The following is a 24,635-nucleotide window of genomic DNA, read 5'->3' on the forward strand; positions in this document are numbered from 1 at the left end:
TGTCTCCGCCCAGCCTGTCCAGCTCATGGGGGACCCACCACCTGCCCTGCGTCCAGCTGCCTAGGTGTGTATCTGGGAGAAGCTCTAAGGCTGTCTGCAAGGACTGCTCACCACTGAATTCCAGAAGATGTGGGTCTGGGATGGCCAGTGACCCCAGCTTAGAGACAGTCACAGGGAACTCTGACCCCAGCATTCTGGTGTGGCTGCAGCTCCATAAATGCCAGGTCTCAGCTGCGGCTCTCGGGGGCCAGGAGTAACCAGCGACCACACGCCCACATTGCAGCAGGGCTGAAGCCGCTGATGGCTGGCACACGCCTGGCACAAGGCCACACACACAGTCCGGGGGACACAGGCAGGTCGTGGCAGCCACCCCCAGCCTCCTGTCCTGGAGTGACAGGGGAGGGGAGAGTGCCAACACCATGACTGGAGTTCACTTCTGGACCTCTGTTTCTGTACCTTTTGTGCAGCTGCTGTTTTAAAAACTAGTTTAATCTGCTTTTGTTTTGCCCATCCTAACAGTGAAATGACACCTGACCACTTGCCGCTGAGAAACACAGAGGAAAAGAAAGGGCTTTATCGGAGGGTCTCCTCGGATCACTATGAAAACTGCAGCCATTTGAAAAAGAGTCTGCTCGTGAGAAACAGCCGTCACTGCCAAGGGCAGCTCAGACAATCTCCAGGGATTCTGTGCTGACATCTCTGCTACCGCCTAACAGCCCCCCAGGGAGTACAGTTACACACACGCGACTGTGCGCACGGGCAGCTCTGGGGTTCAAGGAACCCACTCTCCCTCCAGAGCTTTGGCAGCCACGGGGGATCTTTTCCACCCTCTGCTTCTGTATCTGTGGGGAAGGTAGTTTCAGGCCCTTTGGGTCAAAGTGGGCTAATAAGCCTTTTGTGTTGGGCAAATTCTCTGGTGCCACCCTGCAGTCCTACCCATTCTGTTTTTTTAAACATCTTTATTGGAGTATAATTGCTTTACAATGTTATGTTAGTTTCTGCTCTATAACAAAGTGAATCAGCTGTATGTATACATATATCCCCATAACCCCTCCCTCTTGCGTCTCCCTCCCACCCTTCCTATCCCACCCCTCTAGGTGGTCACAAAGCACCGAGCTGATCTCCCTGTGCTATGCGGCTGCTTCCCACTAGCTAACTATTTTACATTTGTCCTACCCATTCTTTTTTTTTTTTTTTTTTTTTTTACGCGGGCCTCTCACTGTTGTGGCCCCTTCCGGACGTGCAGCCTCAGCGGCCATGGCTCGCAGGCCCAGCCGCTCTGCGGCATGTGGGATCTTCCCAGACCGGGGCACGAACCCGTGTCCGCTGCATCGGCAGGCGGACTCTCAACCACTGCGCCACCAGGGAAGCCCTGTCCTACCCATTCTTGATGGGTTAATGATGTTTCCTTTGTAGAGCTGCAAAATAAAATTGACGTTGAGACTCGGAGCTCCCAGCGTTACTCAGCTGTGTCGCACTGGGGAGAGGCAAGAAGGGGGCCGCTGGGAGCCCAAGACAGACATGTAGAAAGCCCAGGCTGGAGGGTGCCCTGGGAGGGTGTGGGCAGACCTGGACACTCGCCCTTTTTCAGCACCGACGACCCACACCAGGGACTGGAAATGAGGAGAGAAAACGGCACAGAGAGCTACAAGGAGCACAGACTGGGGAGCCACAGGCCCAGGTCCGGGGCAGGCGGAGACGAAATGGTCCTCAGGAAACCAGGGCAGCATCTAAACTGCCCTCCTCCGTTAAGTGCAGAGATGGGGAAGAGCCTGGTGAGAGCTACACACGGTGGGCAGAAGGCCACGGAAGACTTCCGCTCAGGGTCTCAACCTGGAGTCAAGAGTGCAGACCAGAGACCAGGACACGACTGTAACAACTGTGCCAATTCCATCACGTCCCCTTATCCGTTATTGCTGTGAGTCTCCACTAGTCCTGTAGTGGGTGACAGTGAGATTTTTACCATGAAGGAGGGCCTGTGGGTTTACATATATATGGGAAGTGGGGACGGGACACGTGGTCAGGGAAACTGGGTCTTTTGAGAGGAAGCACAGCCCTGAAGGATAAAACGGGTGGGTGGGGGTACCTCTAGGGGAAGGAAGCGGTCCCCGGTCCCCAGGGCCGGTGCGGCGGGGACAGAGAGGCGGGCGGGGCCTGCGCGGGGGCTGGAGGTGTAGGAAGGAGACAGGCCTGTCCTTTACGGGCTGCAGAACACTAACAAGTGCAGGACGGTGTTCGTGCTCACAGCACCCACGGTGTTCCCGAATCTGAGACAAAGTAACCCCAGGTGGCCCCTGCAGGCCAGCTGCTCTGATCCCCAGAGGAATCACGTGCAGATGTGACTCCAAGGGAGAACCCGTGAGCCCGCTGTGGCTGGCGTCATTCCCATGCTCTCTCCTGACACTGCATTTGGACTCCCTCTCCTTGCGGGGAGTCCTTTCGGGGGGCACCTCATCTCTCTCTTGTTTTGAATAAGGAAACAAAATCTCATGGCAGGAATTTAGAAAAACAAATGTATCATGCTCTCAGCAGGCCAAAGGCTTCTGTAAGGACAAGGGCTTTGTTTTCAAGCTGGAGATGGATAAAAGCGCCCAGTTCCCGGCCCCTATGCCTGGGCGTGGGGGACGCTGCATCCGGCCCGACAACAGGAAGGTCCGTGTGGTTCCCGCTCACCCTCTGAAGCCCCTTGACCCATCTCCCCAACACAGGAGACCAGCACTGGCCTTGGAGCTGGCGCCTGTGCTTGGGCTGTGGCGCAGGCTGGGACAGCAGAGGGGACGCTGGCCGGAGCGCAGCGTGCAGCAGAGGCGAGAGGACCCCGGGAGCGGGGACACGCTGAGAACTGAGGCTGGTGCCCAGCGGGCAGAGGAGGGGCAGGGCGCGTCAGAGTGGGTGAAAATGAGCACGTGGGCCTGCGTGTAAAGAGCCGTCTCAGGGTGCTCGTGTGTCTAAACCCCGTCCATCTAGACTGTGAGCTCCAGGGGAGCAGAGGCCGGTCTCTCCCACCGATGTAGCCCCCATGCCTGGCAGGGCGCCTGGCAGGACACCTGGCACACTGAAAGCGTGTGCGAACAAGGGCACGCAACGTGACGGTATGAACAGATTGGTGAACGAGGGGGCACAGGGGACAACGAATGGGAAGGGAATGAGTGGGTCTACACCACAGGTCTACAATAAAAACCCAATTGTGAGTCCCAGCTCTGTTACTAGGACGGCCTTGGTGTAACCACTCCAGCCTCTTGGGCTTCTGACTCCTTGTTTGTAAAACGTGAGTCGTCATAGGACCGCCTACCCCGCGGGGCGAGATGCGTATGAAGCATCGGGTTAACTGCTCTGTGCTCTCTGAGCAAAGCCACAGAGATGACTTGGATGGGGCGGGGGGCAGCCTCCTATGAGGCCCTGGTGGCTCGGGCTGAGACGATGGGCACATTCTCCAGGGAGGCAGCTTTCAGCTCAGGGCCAGAGAGCATTGCTGGGATGGATGACACACGGTGGGGGAAGTCCTGCCCCCAAAGGCCCTCAGAAAGGCCGGCCAGCCACTCCAAGAACAAACATAACCGTAACACCGTTGAACGTCTCTTTGCCTCGTGACCAACGGATGGAGCCCCGGCCATTTCTGAGGGCACCTGCCTGGGAGCATCCCAACCTGCAGCCCGGAGCCCTCTGGTCTCCAAGGGGCTCCTCGGAGCTCACCCCTTAAAGCACGCCCTGACACAGATCCTTCCAGATCCAGACTTCCCCACCAGCTGAGGTTACGGGCGCCAGCTTGGACTCATGTCCCTAAGTGCGCTGCAGAAACTCACTCAGAATGCTCCTATGTACTGGGAACGAGGTCATAAAGGAAACACCTTCCCTTGTAGTTCATTTACTTGTGACAAGCAATGGAGTCCTGGCCACGAGTGTGGAACGAACCCCACGCTTCCCCATCACTGGGCCCATCACCCCAGGTTCTGGTGATGGTTCCCTCCCTCCCTGAGCTTCCAGGCTCTTTGAGGCCGAGAACCGTGGTTACTGCTGCTTCTCTGTTTTCCTGGGCTGAGCCTACTGCCTCATACACAGGAGAAGGCAAATGAATGGTTTGCTCAGTGAACGAGAAAATTAATGAATGATGAATAAAGGGCGTCTGCTTTAATCCAGTTTTAACAAATTCAGGTTCTGCAACGAGCTCACTCGCATTAACTTATCCTAGATGTAAGGGGAGTCGTGCATCTTCATTTTGCACACATAACAGGGTCTATGATACAACTGACTTGGCCTCCAGTTATTGGGAAATTCCAAACCTCTCCTCAAGCCTCTGACCCAGGACCCATCAACAAGTACTTGGGAATCCACGGGATATTAATACTGCATAAGGCGCTCGATACAACGCCGATCAATCACATACTTCTACATGGGGTGGTCGGCCTGGAGGGCGCCTGCCTGCTTTACCTGGCTGGCTCTTGCTTGTCCTGGGGTGTTCGCCACAGCCGTCACCTCCTTCAGGAAGCCCTCCTGGTTAAGGTGCCCTCCTCTAGGGCACCCCTGATAGGACCCAGGGTTAAATCTCTAAGCACAGTGCAGACCCTGAGCTCTCTGAGAGCAGAGACTGGACTTAGCACAGCACTCGGCACACAAGAGCTAAAATCAGGGGCTCCACCGTTCCCAGTGCCTGATCACCCCATCACCTACCATCACCCGCCCCCGTGGATGTGGGACCCTGAAAACCTTCTTCCAGAAGCAACTCTTGCCCCCATCAGAGAAAGGAGCCGCCGTCCATCAGACTCACCTTTCCTTACTGGAGAAGTCGACTCCCAGCAGGATACTCTCCTCCGTGTCCTGGCGCCCGCTGCTGTCCACCACCACCATGTAGCGGGCCCGCTCAGCCCAGGCGCTCTCCAAGCGCACGGCCTAGACAGGCAGAGATGCTCTTACTGGCCTGCCTTGCCAGATGGTCACCCCTTTCCTTCACCAATCCAAGACCAAAGACTTTTGTTTCTACCTTTCCCCCGTGAGTTTAGGAATTTAGATGAAAACTCCTACGTCTCATTTATATCCCCAGCATGAGGGATGGTACCTGGCTCAGAGGAGACCCCCAAAGTTTGTTAAAGGGGTTAACAAATAAATTCCAGTGAATGATGATTCCAGCTTAGCACAGACTGACCCAGAGACCTGACACCCCCTTTGTCTGTACCTCTGGGTACCGAGGAGCAGAGCGGGCTTTGGCTTTTGAGAACGGTTTGGGAGAACTTGCTCTGATGTAAGAGCCCCACCCCCCCAAGCCCCTGCTCGTCAATAAGTCCCTACCAAATTTCACAATTAAAAATTAAAACTTGCCACTCGCGTCTCTTCTTACCAGCTTGATTCTATCTTCACAACGCAGAAGGTTGATCATTACTTGAAGATGTTGAGGCAGGTCCCCTGTTGGATCAATGAAGAAAGTTTAAAAAAGGTCACCCACCCACTTTCTAGGCAGGATAGGTTAGAATAGGCTGATTCCAAGGGTCTGAAAGAAGACCTGGACTTCCCTTAGTCCACTCCTGAATGTTCTGCATGAGGATGGGTGAGACAGTTTATTGCCACGTTTTTAAAAGTTGCTTTTATTTTCTGAAATAATTGCAATACGGGTTGCATATTGAAAATCTGAAAATGCAGACAAGTCTAGAGGAGAAATGTTATTAAATTCAGGCAAACATGACTTTGCGGCGGGGTGGGGGGCAGCAGAAACTATAGACACAGCTGAAGACAGGGATTTGCTAAGGGTTGGTCTGAAGGAAAAAGGACTGGGGGTCATTTCCTGCTTTCAACTCCTACATTTTCCATAAGAGAGAGACATGACTTCTACAACCAGGAGGGGAAATGTTTAAGTGACTCCATAGCGAGCAGGTATGTGCTGGGTACCCAGAGACATAATTTGATTAAACAGCAATGTCATTTTCTTCTTGCTAACAATTATGTACTCGTTTTTTTGTACCTCCTTGGTTATTTAAAAGAGGCAGTAATGGGGCTTCCCTGGTGGCGCAGTGGTTGAGAGTCCGCCTGCCGATGCAGGGGACACGGGTTCGTGCCCCGGTCTGGGAGGATCCCACATGCCACGGAGCGGCTGGGCCCGTGAGCCATGGCCGCTAAGCCTGCGCCTCTGGAGCCTGTGCTCCGCAATGGGAGAGGCCACAGCAGTGAGAGGCCCGCGTAGCACAAAAAAAAAAAAAAAAAAAGAGGCAGTAATCCGGAGTCAGCTTTTGAACATCTCTGAGCGGCCCCAGGGTCCCAGGGGTGCCTCTGGGCTATAGGGACGGGAGGAAAGGTTCTCTGAGGCAGTGAGTCTCCACAGCTACACAGGATCCACCTCACCGAAGAAGGGCTGTGTGCCCCAGGCACAGGGGCCCCCGTACCTGAGCTTCGTAACTAGCAAGTAGCGAGGGTGGCTCTAGTGCCACTTTTTTCCTAGCTTATGTGTATTTCAAAAAGGAAGTGTCTGCATGGGGCTCTTTCTGAAGAAGTGGTTCATCTGTAAAGATGCTGATCTAGAAGAAAGTGCAGGGAGTAACTCATAGAAAATCCATATTCATTTCAATTTGTGCAACACCCTGAAGAAAGAGAATTATCTTTAAAAAAAAAATTACCCTATAGATCACAATTAGAACCCCAGAGGGATCAATCCATTGGATGGGTTCCTTTTGCAAAAGCGTCCTTTGAATTTTAGGGGAGATTGACAAATGATGTCCAAATGGTACTTCCTGCCTCAGAGAGGAATCAGGTCGTTGGAAACGTGCCCCCTCGTCTGTTCTCTTACAGGATCCCACAGTGGAAGACACCCTACACTGGCACCACGTCCTACGAGGGATGACTTGGAAGTAACGGTCCCTGTTCCCATCTTGTCCCCAACAGCACCCTCACCTGTCGTGTCACCAGCGTGATTGGGAGGGCACATAACCACCACGGCTGGTTCTGGGCCCACCTGGGCCCAACCCCCACCCCCACGGGCCACTCCGAATCGCAGCAGCGCACAGACGAAAGCAGAAACCAACCCCTTAACTGATGAGTGGCTCAGTGAAAGGGACGTTTTCCACACAGTGGGACTGTCTGCTGAGATGTGCAATTGCTGACAGAGAAAAATCCCAACCCCGGCCTGGTAGCCACACACAGTCTCTACGTTCAAGTGTTCAGTAAGCACTTGCAAAAAAAAAAAGGCAGAGAATGTGAGCCTAAAGCATAGGTCAGCCCTGGAGAGAGAGAGGCTCAGCCTGACCGCACTGCCTGACATGAGCTGAATTACTTGCCATGGACAGAGTTAACCCTCCACTGTACTCGGCTCGGCATGGGGGTTCGCTTAGGGGACTGTGGGTCATCCAGGGGACGTGAAGTCTAGTCTGTGCCTGCCCCAGGGTCGTCTACTGAGCATCTGTGGACAGTGGGCGCCCCCCGTCTTTTGGAGTTCACCAGCCCTCCTAGACCCTAGGGCAGAAGAGCCAACACACTAGGCTTCCTTCCTACTCTCGTGTACATGCCAGAGATGTGCCAACCAGCAGGACTTAGGGTTTTTACACGACGGTTTTGCAGTCACTTTCCCCAGGCTCACACACAGTACGAAAATATTCTTTGAATTAGAGGAAGGAGACGTTTCATACTTAGGGAACAAAGCTGAGCACTGGCTTTGTTTACGGGTTATGGTTAAGACACAAACAACAGTTACACTCTTAACAGGGCAGAACCGTTAGCAAACTCAAGAACGAAGGTTCTGTTTATAGTGGTATTGTACCAGCAGTCACCGTAGCAATAACTACAGCAATGTACGCTGAGCACCTAAGAGAGGGTAAGTCCGTTTATGTGCGTAAATTTTAAATTCCACGACGTCTGAGTTACCAATACTTGATGCTCGTTGTAAAGATTAGGAAACCGAGGCTTAGAATTTGACTATGAAGGTTCTGTACAGCTGTAGAACTGGGATCAGAAGCCAGCTCTGTCTGGCTCCAAAGCAAATATTCTTTCCATGAAACACACTGCCTCCTTGGGCAGGAAGATTGTTTCCTTAGCTTAAAACAGACCTAAATCTTGATTATAAACATCAGTATGTGAAACTATTGACTGAGCCTTCGTGTTTGCTATAAAATGCAAGATAGGAAATTCTAACCTAAGCACTCAGCTCCCAAATGAGGCTGGATGACTTGAGGTGAGACAAACAAGATGATCCAAGTGACAAAAAAAACTGGCCCCAACTGCTAGCTGCTTTGACCTGCCATTGTTCTGAAAAGGCAGAGGCCTTTCCAGCTCCTACTCCGACACGTGCTGCCCGTTCAAGAAGTTCCTGCAGAGGCTCCCCACCAGCTACAAAGATCCACTTGTACGCAAGTGTTTCCTGAACTCCTCTCTCCAAACTGCCTTCAGGTTCAGAGTCAAGTCACCTAAGAAAACCAGTCTTGTTACTTTGCAGGCATCTCTTATTTGCTTCCTTTTGGACCTCAATTAATACTCAGTTTGATCCCCACTTTATCACTTCTGTCTACTTCCGAAAAAAAAACCCACCGTTAAAGAATAAAGACTTCCCACCCCAGTACATGCCCAAGGCTCGTAAAGAAATTCCCCAAATGAGAGTTTTCCAAAAGCTCAGAGAAATGACGGACTAGGCACCTAGGACCCCAGGGTGGTTATTTTCAAGGGGACCATATCTGGCTATAAGGCTTTCTGGTGCATTTGTTCAAAAGTCATCCTGTAACTTAAAATCTGCAGTTAACTGATACACTGAGTAGGAAATCTTCATATCCAAACAGAAAGCTGCTGACCTTCTTACGTAGACACCGTGGTCAAAGGGTCGCTGGCTCCCGGTGCCATCTGGAAAACGTGCGTGGCCTGCTCAAGAGCCTCTACCTGCACCTGTCATTATAAACCTGTGCTCCACTATCTCCCTGGCCTTGAAAACCAGCAAAGTGCTCACCACCAGTAATGGAGGGATCCTCTGTGGCCCAGAAAATAAGTCCCAGGGTAAGAGTGTCAATTTAGAGCCATCACCTGCATGCTTGTGGGGATGCTGAAGACTCCGCTGGCCTTGAGGGCTGCTTCCCTGTTGTAAGAAGAGGGCTGCTCCTTTCACCATGAAAAAACTCTCACTTAAGCTGTGGGGGAAAAAACAAGAGCACAGTTAGGCTGGAATTCACAGAGGAGAATGGGCAGAGACATGCTGCAGAGGAAAGGCTGGACAGTGGCATGTAAAATGCAAATGGGATAAAATAGCTTCTATAGTAATTTCACACCATACTCCCCCCAAACCTTTGCTACAAGCCTGCTGCTGGAGAGTTTACGTGATAAAATAATGCTTCGGCTAAAACACCCAAGGTTCTCCGTGGGGTCCTCCAGAGCTAGGAGCCCCATCCTGCAGGATGCTGTAAAGGGACCGCTCTGTAATACAACATCTTCTAAAAATAGAGACCAACTCTCTGATGAGCAGAGGGTGGCCCCCTTTCTGAATCTTTCGTACTCTTGCTGTTGATCTTTGCTTCTAACTCTCTGAACTTTTAACAACCTCACTGCTTCTTGGTGTCTTCCCTTTACAGAATACAAGGAAGATGAAATCAACTTTCACTATTTGTTTGCATCTTAAGAAAAGTGGGTGGCTATTGACCAGTTTAACTTAGTCAAGCTTGCTGTGTGGAAAACCTGTAGAAAATCTCAAGTTGACCCAATGAATTTCTCAGCAGAATGAATCTTTGGTCTTTGTTATTTTAATAAAAGCAATCACATTTATATTCAACATATAGTTTTAAAAATTACAATAAAAAATTTCACTTTCACGATTTGGCTACCAAAACAAAATCTTTATCTTATGCAGAAATTAAGACTGTATAAACCAATGGACTATATTAGCTATTAATTACCACCAATTATTTAAAAATAACATCATCTCTGAAACCTACACATAAGATACACCAAAATTAAGTGTTTTTTTTCCTGTGGGGGGAGGGTTGTACCACCTATAATTATCTTCTATTTCTTAGCATCTTCCAAACTTACTATATTGAGCAAATATTAACTTTTATAAATGATTTTTTAATTTTCAAAGTAATATAAAACATGTACTATACTTTACAATGCAAAAACATTTCATGTTTATTAATTTTGTGAAAGAAGATCACAGTTCAAATTATAGGAAACTATACAAATCATTCATTCTCTCTTCAGCAACCAATAAACAATTTGATTTGAAAAAAAAATCTCTAAGTAACAGGAGTGCTATTTTTTTTTAATAGAAAGCAAAGCAATTCCTGACAGAAACACAAGGACATTTTCTGTAATATAAAACAGCAAAATCACCACTGCCCCAGACAGCTAATGTAAGTAGTTAAACACTCTCATCCTGGAATAAAAAACTCAGCTAAGTCTAAAATACAACCCTAGGAGCTAAGAAAACTCACCACATGGACTAGCATTTAAGCCAGCAGCTCCTGGAACTGAAAAATGGTTGTCTTCTGTACTATGAAGTCCACAATAAAATCTGTTCATTTTTCTGGTTAAATTCTCATGCTAAAAATCATGACGGCTCAAATACCAAATATGAAGGTTTCAGTTCTGCCCCTCTCAGCCAGGCCTTTGAGTTACGGACAACTTGGCTTTCTCTCCTTCCTAAAGGCAACGCTTTACACATGGACAGCACTTCTGCATCTACCATCATGCATGTACTGCCAAGTCATCCTTTCCACTCTGTGAGTCCCGTATCTGTGCTGCAAGTTTCAAGTGTTGAGGAGCCCAGGACTATAAATAATGGAAGAAACGAGAAGCATCCTTTCTGTGAGTCTCACTTACCCACGGGAGACAAAAAGCTCTTTAGCATCCATTGGCCAACAGAAAATCCAGGTTGTCTAGTTTTAGCAAATTGCAGACTTACTCAACACTTTTCCACCCCCGAAACTTATCACCCACTCCTTCCTTAAAACCCTACAACTGAGTTTGTTTTCAGAACTATGCTGTTTTAGATAGACACGGATCACTTACTACCTATTCTCATCACTGTCTAAAAGACTCCAAAACACATGAAACTTCAAACAACAATCAGTTCATCGAAGCAGCTGGGGAAAAAAATCTTTGCAAGGCATCATCAACCTCTTTTTGTTCATGAGTTTAAAAAAAAAAAAAAGGAAAAAAAAATCCATACTGACCAGAAACCTGAGCCCTCTGGAAACAGCCAGCCATTGACGGTGACCTTTGCCTTGGAAATCATGGGCAAAAATTCCCCTTGGTTTCCCTTACATTTCCTTGGGGAAAAAAAAAAAAAAAAGGAACAATGCAAAAGCATAGGCTGGTTTTATCCCGTGATCACTTACAAGGCCAGTTGCTCCTCAGTGTTCCTGAGGCCAATACAGAATCACAGCCTCCCAGCTACACGTGAAGTCAGGGGGCTGTGTGGACGGGGGCCCTGAACACTGTGCCTCTGTCCTCCTCCCGAAATTAGTCACAGGCGTTTACTGTAAAGAGGAGATTTGAAGCTGCAGGGAAGCTCAGAGAACAACACATCATCCCAAGCCCGTGAGATGGTCCTGCATCTGCAGAGACAGTAAGCAGATACAGCACGAGGAAAACCTCACTGGATGACTCTCGGAGGCGAGAGGCCACAGAGCACGGCAGTCATGGGACTTGGGAAAACGAGACACAGATATTCTTTATGACCCTGTTTCCCGTCTTCTGCTCTGAGCTCAATCTGGGCCCAGAGCCTCCTGCGCCCTGTGGGCGGCTGACGTGAACACTCTCTCCCAGCCAGGGGCCAGGGCTCTGATACGAGAGGCGCAGAACCCGATTCAATCCATCAGTCTCAAGACACCCCGCCGGGGAAGGAAGTCCCTTACGAAATCCATTTCGGGGTTGAGGGTGGGGGGCACTCGTACTTTACTAGGTTCTGGGGACAAGGAAACCAACTCACAAACCACCCATCCCAACTATGGAGAAATCAGCCTTCTGCCCAAAGATGCTGGTGCCCTGAAGAGAGCGACTAAAGCTCCAGGAGGTCAGACCCAGGCAAACAAAATGGAAAAGTCCTGACGGCGGATTAAGAACAAGTTCAGCCCCTGGCCTCCCTCCTCCATCCTCACCGCTTTTATCTCCACAATACAGATATGTCTCAGACCCCGGTTTTAGGAGATGACACGGGCTCATAATTTCTGCAGGGCACTGCAGACAGACAGGATCCTCCAGAAAACCCCAGCCCTCAGAGCAGCAACAGTCAGTGTCATCCAGAAACCAAGACACGGCAGGGGCGGGGGGCGAGGGGGGGCAGAAATCAGCGGTGGCGATACTTACTAACTTGGGCTGGAAACCTCTGAAGAGCAGAAGTAGGGAGCTGGCTGGCTGGAGGTGCAGACGTCAGTACAACAGAAAAGGTCCGGGACTGCCGTGGTCACATCATGAACTGAACTGCCCCCAGCCCCTGCCTTTCCCGCCCTCCAGAGAAGGATAAGCGTCTGAAGAAGAGGCTGGACGGAGCCGTCCAAAGAAGCAGAGTCCCCGTCCCGACGGCGTTCCCACCCAGATGGCAAATGGCTCTGGTGGAACTCTCGTCCTTCCCTGATATTTGGGTTTAAAAAGGCCCTTGTCCCTGCACATCCTGATGAAAGAGGGCCATTCACAGGGAGCAAAACAGCTGAAGTTCCTCTAATCACTTTACTCCTACAGCTTTGCAGTGGGCCTTGGGAATGAGCAGCAGGGTGTGTATTAGAAACCGCGAGGAAAAACAGCTGGTGGCCCAGTAACCCGCCCCGAGCCACAAGGACCCCATCCTTGTTCAAACCGTCACATATCACCATCCATTCACCCAACAGTGACCGTGGGCAGCGACCACCGTTAGTTAGTGGGTGTTTTCACAAGCACCGTTTCGTTCTGGAAATCCTTCGGTCGTGCTAATCACTCCTGGAGGAGGCAAATCTGGGGTGTGGGGGATGGCATTCCAGGTAGAGGTTGGGAGATGCTCTGAGAACCTCAAACAAGGGGCGCAGGGCGGGCTGCAGCGGGAAGGCAGGTGCGGGCCCTGGAGGGTGTGGGCCGGGACCCCGAAACCCACCCAGTAGGAGCAGCTGGAAATAAAGTAAGCGTGCAACCAACCACAGTGCAGGGCAGGATGGGATGAGTCCCCTGCCAAAGGAACCCTGTAGGGCTGGGAAAAGGAAATGTCTAAGTGATGGGTTCTGGAACATTCTGTGAAGGAAGGGCACTGAGCAGACTTCTGGGAGGGCCTCGTCTGGAAGGTTCTCCCAGCTCCCAAACGATCGATTAATCCTCACACAAGAGGATTAAGTGAAACATACACTACAAGTATGCTTATTTTGCAGTTGAGGAAACTTCAGCTGCAGGAGCGTAATCTTTACAAGATGGGATGAGACCCACTTCTCTCGGGCCCACGCCCACCTTCTTAACCCCTGGAACGCCCTCGCCCCTGCCCGTCCAGAGTGAGAATCAGAGCGGAGACCCTGCAGCCACCTCTGCCCTGCCTGCCCTGACGGCCGAGCTCAGCATCACCAAGGAGTAAGGACAGGACCCATCCCCAGTCCTCCTTCCCAGCACGTGAATGCATCAGAGGCATGGGAAAGATGCAGGGAAACATCCTCAGAGAGAGAAGACTGGGCATCAGCCCCCGGGGGGCAAGCAGCAGGGCTGCCACCATCACAGTAACGGGATAGGACACATCAATCGGTCCTTCTGGACTGAATGGGGATCCTGGGGGGCTGGAGGGGGGGGGAGCAGCACAGCCATGCTGGTCAAGAAGCTGCTTCTCAGCAAGAGCACCACCACTGCCCGAGCGCCCACCACGTGGTAGAGGCCACACGAGGCTCTCAGCTGTGCCACCCCGTCTAATTCCCAAGCTCTGCGGGGAAGGCCTTCTTTCCTCTCTGAAAAATGAAGGAAGCCAGTCCAGCTCCTGAAAGCGTCCCGGGGAGAGCCTGGGCAACCTCATTTTCAACCAAGGCCCCTGGTGACTCTGGTGCACATGGAAGTTCTAAGAAAATACAAGGCACTGGTCTGGGAATCCATATTTCTGGGTTCTAATGCTTGGTCTATTATGGGTATGTTCTGATATTCACTTACAGGGCTCTCTGTTCATTCATTCGAATAGCCAAATATTTGCAGACTAAGGAGAACCACGCTAAGCCAAGCCTTAAGGGATGGGTCTATGTTTGGGCAGTTTGGATGTGTGCCAGGCCACTCAGAAACATAATTCCTTGAAGAAGGGAAACATCAGGTGCAGAAACATCACACTACAGAATATGACACTAACGCTCCTCATTTCCAACTCTCGCCATACATCGGAAGAACCGAGGAAACTTTTCCTTCTTTTTTTTTTTTTTCTTTGCTGTACGCGGGCCTCTCCCTGTCGTGGCCTCTCCCGTTGCGGAGCACAGGCTCCGGACGCGCAGGCTCAGCGGCCATGGCTCACGGGCCCAGCCGCTCCGCGGCATGTGGGATCCTCCCGGACCGGGGCACAAACCCGTGTCCCCTGCATCGGCAGGCGGACTCCCAACCACTGCGCCACCAGGGAAGCCCAAAACTTTTAAAACATATTCACGTCCAGGTCTAACGTCAGACAATTCTAGTTCGGAAGGTCTGTGACAAGTCCTCAACATCTGCTTTTTTAAAAGTCCCAGAAATTGTCCCGACGCACATCCAGGGCTAAGAACCCCTGAACTTAACAATGACAGAAGACACAGAGGAAACTGGCTCCCCTTGTGGCCTTCATAAGAGTACCTTACACACAGTAGGTACACGATAAATGTTTCTGCTGGTGGAAGATAACACCAATAAAAACGTGTGGTCCTCTCGGAAGGAGATTACCACAATCAGGTGCAATGTAGGGAGGTCACACTAGGTCAAAAAAACAAAATAATACCCTCCTTGGAAGCAGCAAAACAGGTTAGCAGATAATTGCATGTGCCCTTCTTCTACCAATACTTTCAGACTCACAGGTGTTCCTGCCCTTGAAAGGCAGCCCCGCATTACAGTCATCTGAGGTGACAATCATAACGAGGGATCAGACCTCTGATAAGCTCTGCTGTTGACAAAGCACTCTGTCAGCCTATTTGATCTTCATGAAGCTCTCCCATGCAGGCTGAGCAGGCATTGTTATACTCATTTTACAGATGACGAAACAGGAAGTTATTAACCGGTTATGATTTTAGGATTTCTGATGCTACCTCTTGCAAAAAAAAAAAAACCCAGAGAAAATGAGCATAAAAGTATAGGCTCGGGCTTCCCTGGTGGTGTAGTGGTTGAGAGTCCGGTTGAGAGTTCGTGCCCCGGTCCGGGAAGATCCCACATGCCGCGGAGCGGCTGGGCCCGTAAGCCATGGCCGCTGAGCCTGCGCGTCCGGAGCCTGTGCTCCGCAACGGGAGAGGCCACAAGAGTGAGAGGCCCGCGTACCACACACACACAAAAAAGTATAAGCTCAAAAAAGGATAGAAATTAAGACAACATTGTAAATCAACTATACTTCAAAAAAAAAGATTCAAATTGACTGGCCTGGTTGAAACAAACTGAACTATTGATATTTTTGCATGGATAGAATTAACTCTCGATCGCACTCAGCTCTGCCCAGTGATTACTGAGTAGACTGGTTTGTCCAGTGGGCTTGACGATAATTCAAGAAAAAAATGGAATGCATATAAAGTTGTCACTACAGAAAAGGTGGTGCCCGTGAACACTCCCAAGAGGAGGTTCCATTAATTCCATCTAGGTTAAATACTGACTGTGCCCCTACCGTGCCTGGTCAGTGCTAAACTCTGGGAGTTCAAAGTGAAACGGAAACGGTTTCTGCCCCGGAGCAACAGCACAGTCTAGTGGGTCAGACAGACGCAGGACAGTACCTGCAATGTAGCGCAGCAGGTCCCACGATGCAGGGATGTATAAGGTGCCATACACACACACACACACACACACACACACACACACACACACACACAGGAGGGAGGGATGCCCAGCCCAGCCGGGGGGTCCAGGGAGATCTCCCTGAAATACCACCAAGCTGGGCCTTGAAGGACCTATAAACAGGGACAAAGGAGCAGGAGAGTAGGAAGATTCTGCTACACGTGCCCTCCAGGGAACAGGGGAGGAGGATCTGGTCTCTGTGGTAAGAGGTTCCACTGAGAATTCATAAATGTCTATTCAGGTTTATAAGTCAGTTCCTTATAAGTCTGGTTAGCATGAGTTGGTTTCTCAGAACTTGATCATCCCTGAGTGAACTAATACTCCAGTTTCAGAACGTGCAAAGCTAAGAATCAAACCCTGGGTGAGCGGCTGAGCCAGGAGTGCTCAGCACCCGAAGGCCTAGTAGCCACTCATCGAGGGTTATTTTAAGTAAGTCAACGATACTTCCAATCCGAATGGGGCTTCATAATTTACAGAGAGCTTGTCCCTACGTTTCTTCACTTAATTCTTACAGTGCCACTTTTCTGATGAAAGAACCAAAACAGAGAAGATAGACGACGTGTCTGCCGTCGTACGGCCCATAAGGGGCCGGACGAGATTGACAGGCTTCAAGTTCAGGGCTCTTCCTGTAGAATCCCGAGGTCAGACGGCAGGACGCTGTGACCTGCAGCCGCAGGAGCAGCAGGTAGAGCTGGATGGATGCAAGTCTACCTTAAAACCACTCCTGGCGACGGTTTAGATGGATCCAGAACCCCCTTCCTACCAAAATGCAGCTGGTAAAGATGCAAAGGAGACGGAAGACCTGTACACGAAGTAAGGTGAGCGGCCTGCAGGTGGAGACGGAAAACTCTCTTCACTGTTCTCCCATGGGTGCCTCCCTCATTTTCAACTCAAGTTCAAAAGTCACAAAGACCCCGGGCTGTGCCGAGGCCTTATTTTTATTTTGTCCTTTACGGGGCATTCAGCAAGGCCTTGTCCCATATGCCATTCTTCGGGGCCTAAGCAAACAACTCACCTGACACGCTGATCAGCTAGAGCCCCCCAAAAGCTCCCCTCCACGCAGGATGCTGACAACAGGGAAACTCCAGCTCTGCAGGGCCTTATACTTAGGGAATGGGGTCACTGGCAAGAAATGCTGGCAGGGCTTGTTACAAATATCTTTGCTGCTGGGCACGTATTGTTTGGCTAGAAGGCGTAGGCTTCTCTCAGAGAGAAGGAATGTCCAGAAGTATTTTGGACAGTAAGAGACATTCTCTGCAGCCAGCTACACAGCACTCCTTCCTACCAATGGGTAGGAGCAAGCAGCTGAATATACCAACAAGCTCGCAGAATCGGGACTTGCTCCCCCCCACACCCCGGAAAAGCGAGACAGCAAATAACACACCTTGGATTGGCTTCACAAACCTTGGGATAGCTCCCCGATGGCCCCCAAGAGCCCTCAGGCCCCGTCTGTGGAAGCCGGAGCCGGTGTATCTTCCCGTGAGCGTCTGGTACACCGGCATCTAAGCCCCCTTCGTGAGCGCAGAGGGAGAAAGGCCACCCTGTGCAGGAAACGCAATGGCAGCAGAGGCAACCTAGCCAGCCAGAAACAACAGGCACACGAAGGAAATGTTTTTGAAATAACTCAAAAATTCCAAGAACGAATTGTGTCAACTGTCCCCGGTTCTCGGCCCTTTCTTTGGGATGCAGCCCATCCCATATTCATGGATCGCCAAGTCCTAACCTTTCCAGGGCGCCCTTTCCTTTCCAGTCCCCCAGCCCCGTAAGCCATGCGACATCCCCTCACTGTGTGCCCGGCTCTGTGCTTGGTCCTCAGGGTCCCTGCAGGGCAGTGCTTTCCAAGACAAAAGACATCTTCTCCACCTGTGCCGTCCAATACGGCAGCCACCGGCCATAGAGGCCCATGTTCTGAACACTCGAAATGCGATGAGTGTGACTGATGAGCTGAATTTGTCATTTTATTTGATTTTAATTCAATTTGAATTAGCCACGTGCAGCTACCAGCTATGATATGGGACAGCACAGCTGTACCGGGAGCTTGCAGCCTAATGAGAGTCAGGGCAGAGAACAGAGGACCCTGTGCCTTAGTTCCCAGCCACTGCTCTTGTTACATTACGTCCCAGCTCCAGAACTTCCAATGATGCAGCATCTGTAGAACCCAGAGTCCTTGTGCTTGCTTTGTACGGCAGCCAGTTAGCCACGCCATGTCACTAACTAAATTTCAGTCATCCGGCACTCTCGGACCTCAGGGAGCTTCTAATGCAATCAGCGAAAGTGATTTATAATAAAGAGCTTCCTTGTTTCAGCTCTTACACTATTCCTCCCACACTCCATGCAATCTCTGCTCCATCCCCGTCTATGTCATTGTCATCATCAACTCTTCTACTCTGGGTCTCTAGCACAGTCTCCTCTCTCCTGATTGCCTCCCCACGTCCCGTTCACCTTCCAACGTTCACGTCTTCTCCAGGAAGCCCTCCCTCACCACCCTAGCTGCAAGCCATGCTCTTCCCTTTCGACATGTTACAGCACCTTCTCTCACCGTGCTGGTGAAGAAACTGAGGCTCAGAGGGTAAGTCACTCATCCAAGGTCATATACTTAGAAAGGGATAGGAACCCAAGGCCCCAAACTATGTTCCTGGACCTATTTACCTACTAACTGGTGGCGATGTTATCTTCACACCAGTATATTTTAACTTCACGATGGGACTCCAGGGCCAGGACACATAATTTTTTAAGTCTCCCTCCCTGCCTGACATATAACAGAGTCGATACTCAGAAGTAAATACTCATAAACTGGCCGAGCTGTACCCTTCTCCAGCCTCAAAGCATTTTGTGACTAACTCACCTTGGTCATCTCTGAGCAGCTGCAACACTGGGTGCTCAGCACACACAGGATGAACAGGACAGATAAGACTCACAGATAACAGAGAACAAACCAGTGGTTACCAGTGGGGAGACGGGCGGATGGAGGGGCAATATAAGGGCAGGGGATCAAGCGGTACAAACTACCACGTTATGCAATAAGCTGCAAAGATATACAGTACGACACAGGGAACATAGCCAATAGTTTTTAAAACTATAAATGGAGTACAACCTTTAAAAATTGTGAATCACTATATTGTAACCTGTAACTTATATTATACATCAACTATACTTCAATAAAAAAATAAAGGGCTTCCCTGGTGGAGCAGTGGTTGGGAGTCCGCCTGCCGATGCAGGGGACACGGGTTCATGCCCCGGTCCAGGAAGATCCCACATGCTGCAGAGCGGCTGGGCCCGTGAGCCATGGCCGCTGAGCCTGCGCGTCCGGAGCCTGTGCTCCGCAACGGGAGAGGCCACACAGTGAGAGGCCCGCGTACCAGAAAAAATAAAAAATAAAAAAATAAATTAAAAAGATGCCCTATTACTCAAATAAAACATGTAACCTGGGAAAATAGTTCTCAAGCTTCAATCAATTATCAGACACCTCTAACTAAGCATTACAACCTCTGGAAAAAACAAAAGACTCACTGCATAAATGCAGTTACAGTCAGGTCCTCTTGGCAACCAAGTGTTTCAAACAACACAACTAAGTTCTCTTCATCACTGGAGTCCTGAGAGCCAAGGCTACAATCTCCATCTCTGGACGCCCCTCAGATGTGCACTCAGTAAATATAAAACCGATAAGAAACATCTTTGCTGTGTGTCATACTGGGCGTGTCATACATATTAACCTAATCCTCAGCATCCACCTAGGGGGAAACTGAAGCTCAGAGACATCAAGTTGCTTGTCCAAATTCACGTGGCCAAAAAGCGGAAAAGGCAGGAGAAGACACCAGGAGTCTCACCTGTAAGCATCGAACCTCTGCCGAATTGACACCCATGGGGAAACACAGAGTGAAGAAAGTAAGTCTGCTTCTCTTCCCCAACAATTCAGGCCGAAAACCATCTGGTGGGCAGAACAAGGCAGGCCTCTGGGTTAGGGAAAGGGTGTGGTGAGCAGCGGAGAGGTGGCTGCAGGTAGGGGGGTTGATCAAACAAGTAAACACTTTAGGGACAATGGGAGCCAGGTTCCTCACTATCAGAAAAGGGATTACAGGGGCTTCCCTGGTGGCACAGTGGTTAAGAATCCGCCTGCCAATGCAGGGGACACGGGTTCGAGCCCTGGTCCGGGAAGATCCCACATGCCGCGGAGCAACAACGCCCATGCACCACAACTACTGAGCCTGCACTCTAGAGCCCGCAAGCCACAACTACTGAAGCCCGTGCGCCTAGAGCCCGTGCTCCACAACAAGAGAAGCCACCGCAACGAGAAGCCCATGCACCACAACAAAGAGTAGCCCCTGCTCGCAGCAACTAGAGAAAGCCCATGTGCAGCAACAAAGACCCAATGCAGCCAAAAATAAAAATAAATAAAACAAATAAATTTATTTAAAAAAAAAAAAGAAAGAAAAGGGATTACAAATATGGAGAGAGAAAAAACTAGAATGAACCCAGAGATGTTGGATCAGAATTGAAGGTATTAGCTTGAATTCATGGTTTTCAATATATTTAAATAGAGAAAAAAATACAGATGCAAACGTGTGTGTGCACGTGTGTGCTTCCGTGTGCACGTACCTCCACATATCCCCAATTCTGCCCACTGAAGGGGCCTGTGGAGAGCAATGCCCCCAACAGTAATAATAAGTACACTTACCTCAGCTTCTTTGTTTTTGTTTTCCAGATTAATTTGGTATAATTTTATTTCTTCAAAAGAAAAGTCCTTAATTAATATTGTTTGTTTTTAGAGAGTAGAAAGAGCTTCAAGGAATCTTTATATAGAGTACATGAAAAAAAATGTAATATTTTCTGCTTTTTTAACTTAGTGGACATTTAGTTCTCAGATATGCCCATGGATCAACTAAAACCCAAATAAATGGAACGTGACAACCTGTATCTACCACTTTCCATGTTCTGCATTCCACTGTCAGATTTCTAGGTCCAGCCCCAGCTCCTAATCTCATCCATCAATTATCCCTTCCAATTATTATTCACAGGGATTAAAATGCTTCATAAATTCTTTATTAAAAATTTTTTTTGTTGAAGTATAATTGACCTAACACCACTGTTAGTTCCAGGTGTACAAGACAGTGATTCACAAAATAATCACCACCTGCCTCGGTTTTGAAATTCCATTCTCTACTAAAAGGAACTAGGTAGGGCTCCTTGGAGAAATGAGGGATTCCAGAGATGGGGGATGGAAAGTACAAGATGAGGTCTGCCATCTGGCGTCAGAAAATAAGGCAGTGCTTCAAGGGAGATGTGGATACGTCAAGGGACAGGGAAGCCAGCTTGAATGAGACCTCACAGGCTAAATCGGGGACAATTTGAAACTTGAAGTCAAGAACACAATTAACAGACTATGAACCGATGCATGAAACAGACAAACAGGAGTCCACACAGATATAAATAAATGGAAAAGTTGAGGGGGCATCGGGTACTGACCTAATTTCAAAGTATTCCCCCCGCAAGAAACACTTCTTGATAAAGGGGGAAAAGAATACCTGTGCAGTAAAGAAGCCAGGCAAAGCCACCTGAGGACCACGGTGAACATCACCGGTGATGAGACACATTTGCACGACCCGAATCTAATTTTGAGGGAACATCAGTCAAACCCAAACTGAGGGACATTCTACAAACTGCCAGGCCTCTCCCTTCAAAGTGTCCAGGTCACGAGAGTCAAAGGAAGACTAAGGAATGCCCCAGACTGAAGGAGAGTCAGGAGACAGGACCACTACATGCAGCAGGCGATCCTGACCTGGATCCTTTACAAAAGACACCGTTGGGACAAATGGTGGACCCTGAATGGGGTCTGAGGATTAGAAAAATGTTATTTGTACTATATTTGCAACTTTTATGTACGTTTTTGTTTCTGAATTTTGTAAATTACTTTAAAAAGTTTTTTTTAATTCCACTTAACTGGATTTTGGCAAACACACTCCTTTTAATTCTTCTCTATTGGCCAATGATTAAAAACTTAAGACCCTCTCACTGGTCATCATCACTGGCAGACGCCCTGACTTCCTGCTTCCCTCTTGGATGCTCTGACCCGCAGCACCTGAGATCTCTCCCTGCCTCAGGACCATTTCCCCTCTGTGTTTCCATAACAGCAGCAGCCTCGCTTCATGCCTAAGGCAGTGGAGGATGATGGGAAGCTCCCCTCTCTGGGTTCCTCTTGGTCTATGGCTGTCCAGATTTCGAGAGCCTCGCACACACATGGCCCTGGCCCACGTAAGACCTAATTTTAGCGTTTTCCTGCTCTGAGACCACACTTTCAGAAAAGTGGGGGGCCAACCTGCCCGGGTGAGCCTCCCATTGTGACAGGCACGCGAAGTCAGGACGCTGCAGACCTGCAGGATGTGACTCAGCATCCTGTTTTCAACGGTTGGGGTGGCCAGCAGATTTGGCACCAAGCGCTGCAGCTGACCTCACCTCTCAAGACAACAAATACCCAGGTTAATTGGTGGGATGGGCCCGTGGCATCAGCTCTCCCTGTGGGCCTCAGGGCCAAACCTAAGACAACCTGCCTGTCTGCCCATCTCACTGGGTCTCCTCACGAATACCCATCCGCAGGTATCTACCAGGAACAGTTCTTCAGAGAAACTGACCTGGCGGTATTTTAAGGACACCATGAGTCAAGCAACTGATCTTGTTTCTCTCTTTGCTTTGACTCCCAGGAAGCTCAAAGTCAGATGTGTAGCCAAACTCTGGTAACTATACCAACATTATGCCTTGAATCCCACATACAAACCTTCTCCTCACTTTGCTTTATTTTCCCCTATGTTTTCACCATGTTCCACTTTTCCAATTCTAAATCATACTGTTCCCTTTGAATGTTATAAGCTGTTTCAAATCGCTTTTGGGCAGAGCTATGGTAGACACAGCACACATGTTACCTTTGGAGGGTAAGGACTCTTTTTTTATTTAACATGGAATCCCCAGCATTCAGCACAGAACCCAATACACATATAGGCACCAAACATGCTGGGTTGGCCAAAAAGTTCGTTCAGATTTTTCCGTAACAGCTTATGGAAAACCCGAACGAACTTTTTGGCCAACCCAATACACTGGCTGGATTGATAAGGCAAATATAACTCTAAATAAAAACTGCTGGGCTTCCCTGGTGGCACAGTTGTTGAGAGTCCGCCTGCTGATGCAGGGGACACGGGTTCGTGCCCCGGTCCGGGAAGATCCCACGTGCCGCAGAGCGGCTGGGCCCGTGAGCCATGGCCGCTGAGCCTGCGCTCCACAACGGGAGAGGCTACAACAGTGAGAGGCCCGCGTACCGCGAAAAAAAAAAAAAAAAAACTGCCTCCGTTACAAGGTTGCTTCATAAGCGACACATCTCCATCTCCCTCCCACTCCGTGTGGCGGGGCCTGCACAGGGCGCCCGGGCTTGGGGAGCGGGCTCCTGAGAAAGCCCCCTTGCCGTATGGCTCAGCGGCCTCCTCCCCAGAAGCGAACAGCCCCTCCCAACTACCAGCTGCTTCAGACAAGACACGGAACAGCAGGCTTGGACATCTGGGAAGAAGGGACAAGCAATTTCCAGAGGCGGCAGCGGGCCCGGCTCTCTCCGAAGCACGCCAACAGTCCCCTCCCTTGTGGGTCCCGATCTGGGGACTCATGCCTTGAGAACTCTCGACAAGACAAGCGTGTGGGAATCACTTCTGCCAGCGCGGGGAGGCCCCCCGCAGGGAGGGCACCAGACATTTCCTAAGGCAGGGCCTCTGAGGCCTTCTTTGAAACAAAGTCTTTTTAAAAATAGCTTCGGGGCTTCCCTGGTGGCGCAGTGGTTGGGAGTCCGCCTGCCGATGCGGGGGACACGGGTTCGTGCCCCGGTCTGGGAGGATCCCGCATGCCGCGGAGCGGCTGGGCCCGTGAGCCATGGCCGCTGGGCCTGCGCGTCCGGAGCCTGTCCTCCGCAACGGGAGAGGCCACAACAGTGAGAGGCCCGCGTAACGCATAAAAAAAAAAAAAAAAAAAAAATAGCTTCAAAAGTAGCCATTCAAGGAGAAAAAAAATTTTTTTAACCTGTACAAATAAATAAATAAAGGCAGACAAGACACGATGCTTCGCCTGGTACCAGGCTCAGTGTAACTTGGAGGGAAACAGGTCAGGCGTTGGCTGTTTTTTCCCTTGGGTTCCACTCAGTTGACCTTTTGGTCTTTGGTCTGGGGGAGAACACAGTCAGGAAGGCGGCAGAAGGGACTCTCGCTTCCCACCATCTATGAAAATACCGGTGCCCTGTGGCTAGCAAGGACCAGACACTACACACTGTACAAGATGCCCTCCCAGCCTCATACAAGCCCCCTGAACCGAGGAGGACCCTTCCTGTTTCGGGGAGGGCAGGGGGCTGGCCCGAGGTCACAGTCACACAGGCGGTCAGGGGGTGGGTACAGACACGACCCAGCAGCCCCACCGCATCGAGGCACAGCCAACGGCACAATTCCGTAATTTACACGGCAGTCTCGGCATTGCTGATCCTCTCCCCGCACGGCGGGGCAGGACGGCCGGGGGGTGCTCTCATCAGCACATTGCCTCTGCCACAGGAGTGGGGACCATCGCCAGGGCTTTCCACACCCCAGAGTGGGAGCCCTGTGGGCCAGACACGTGGTCTTGCCCCCAGCCCCCAGCCCCATCACTCAGCACGCCCTGCAAGTGGCTACTCCAGACTTCGATTAATCCTCTTTGATGAATCCTGTCTTCTTCCTGCAGCCTTCCTCAAAACAGAAAGACTCCCGTGGATA

The 24,635-nt window shown here is 50.2% G+C and overlaps 1 protein-coding gene across 8 annotated transcripts in view; it reads right to left on the reverse strand.

The window, feature by feature from the left end:
• SSH1 (slingshot protein phosphatase 1) overlaps positions 1-24,635 on the reverse strand; it is a 65,714-nt gene that overhangs the window by 27,883 nt on the left and 13,196 nt on the right. For all 8 annotated transcript variants that reach the window (XR_004353125.1, XM_032654183.1, XM_032654182.1 and 5 more), the window contains 3 exons: positions 8,983-9,086; positions 5,333-5,397; positions 4,766-4,887 (listed from right to left, as the gene is read on the reverse strand). Coding sequence is in view for 7 of the 8 variants with exons in the window: in XM_032654183.1 (XP_032510074.1) it covers positions 4,766-4,887; positions 5,333-5,397; positions 8,983-9,086 (291 nt within the window). In the remaining variant the exon portion in view is untranslated. The remainder of the gene's footprint in view (positions 1-4,765; positions 4,888-5,332; positions 5,398-8,982; positions 9,087-24,635) is intronic.

This window comes from Phocoena sinus, chromosome 14 (genome assembly GCF_008692025.1).
Source record: "Phocoena sinus isolate mPhoSin1 chromosome 14, mPhoSin1.pri, whole genome shotgun sequence".
Classification (NCBI taxonomy): domain Eukaryota; kingdom Metazoa; phylum Chordata; class Mammalia; order Artiodactyla; family Phocoenidae; genus Phocoena; species Phocoena sinus.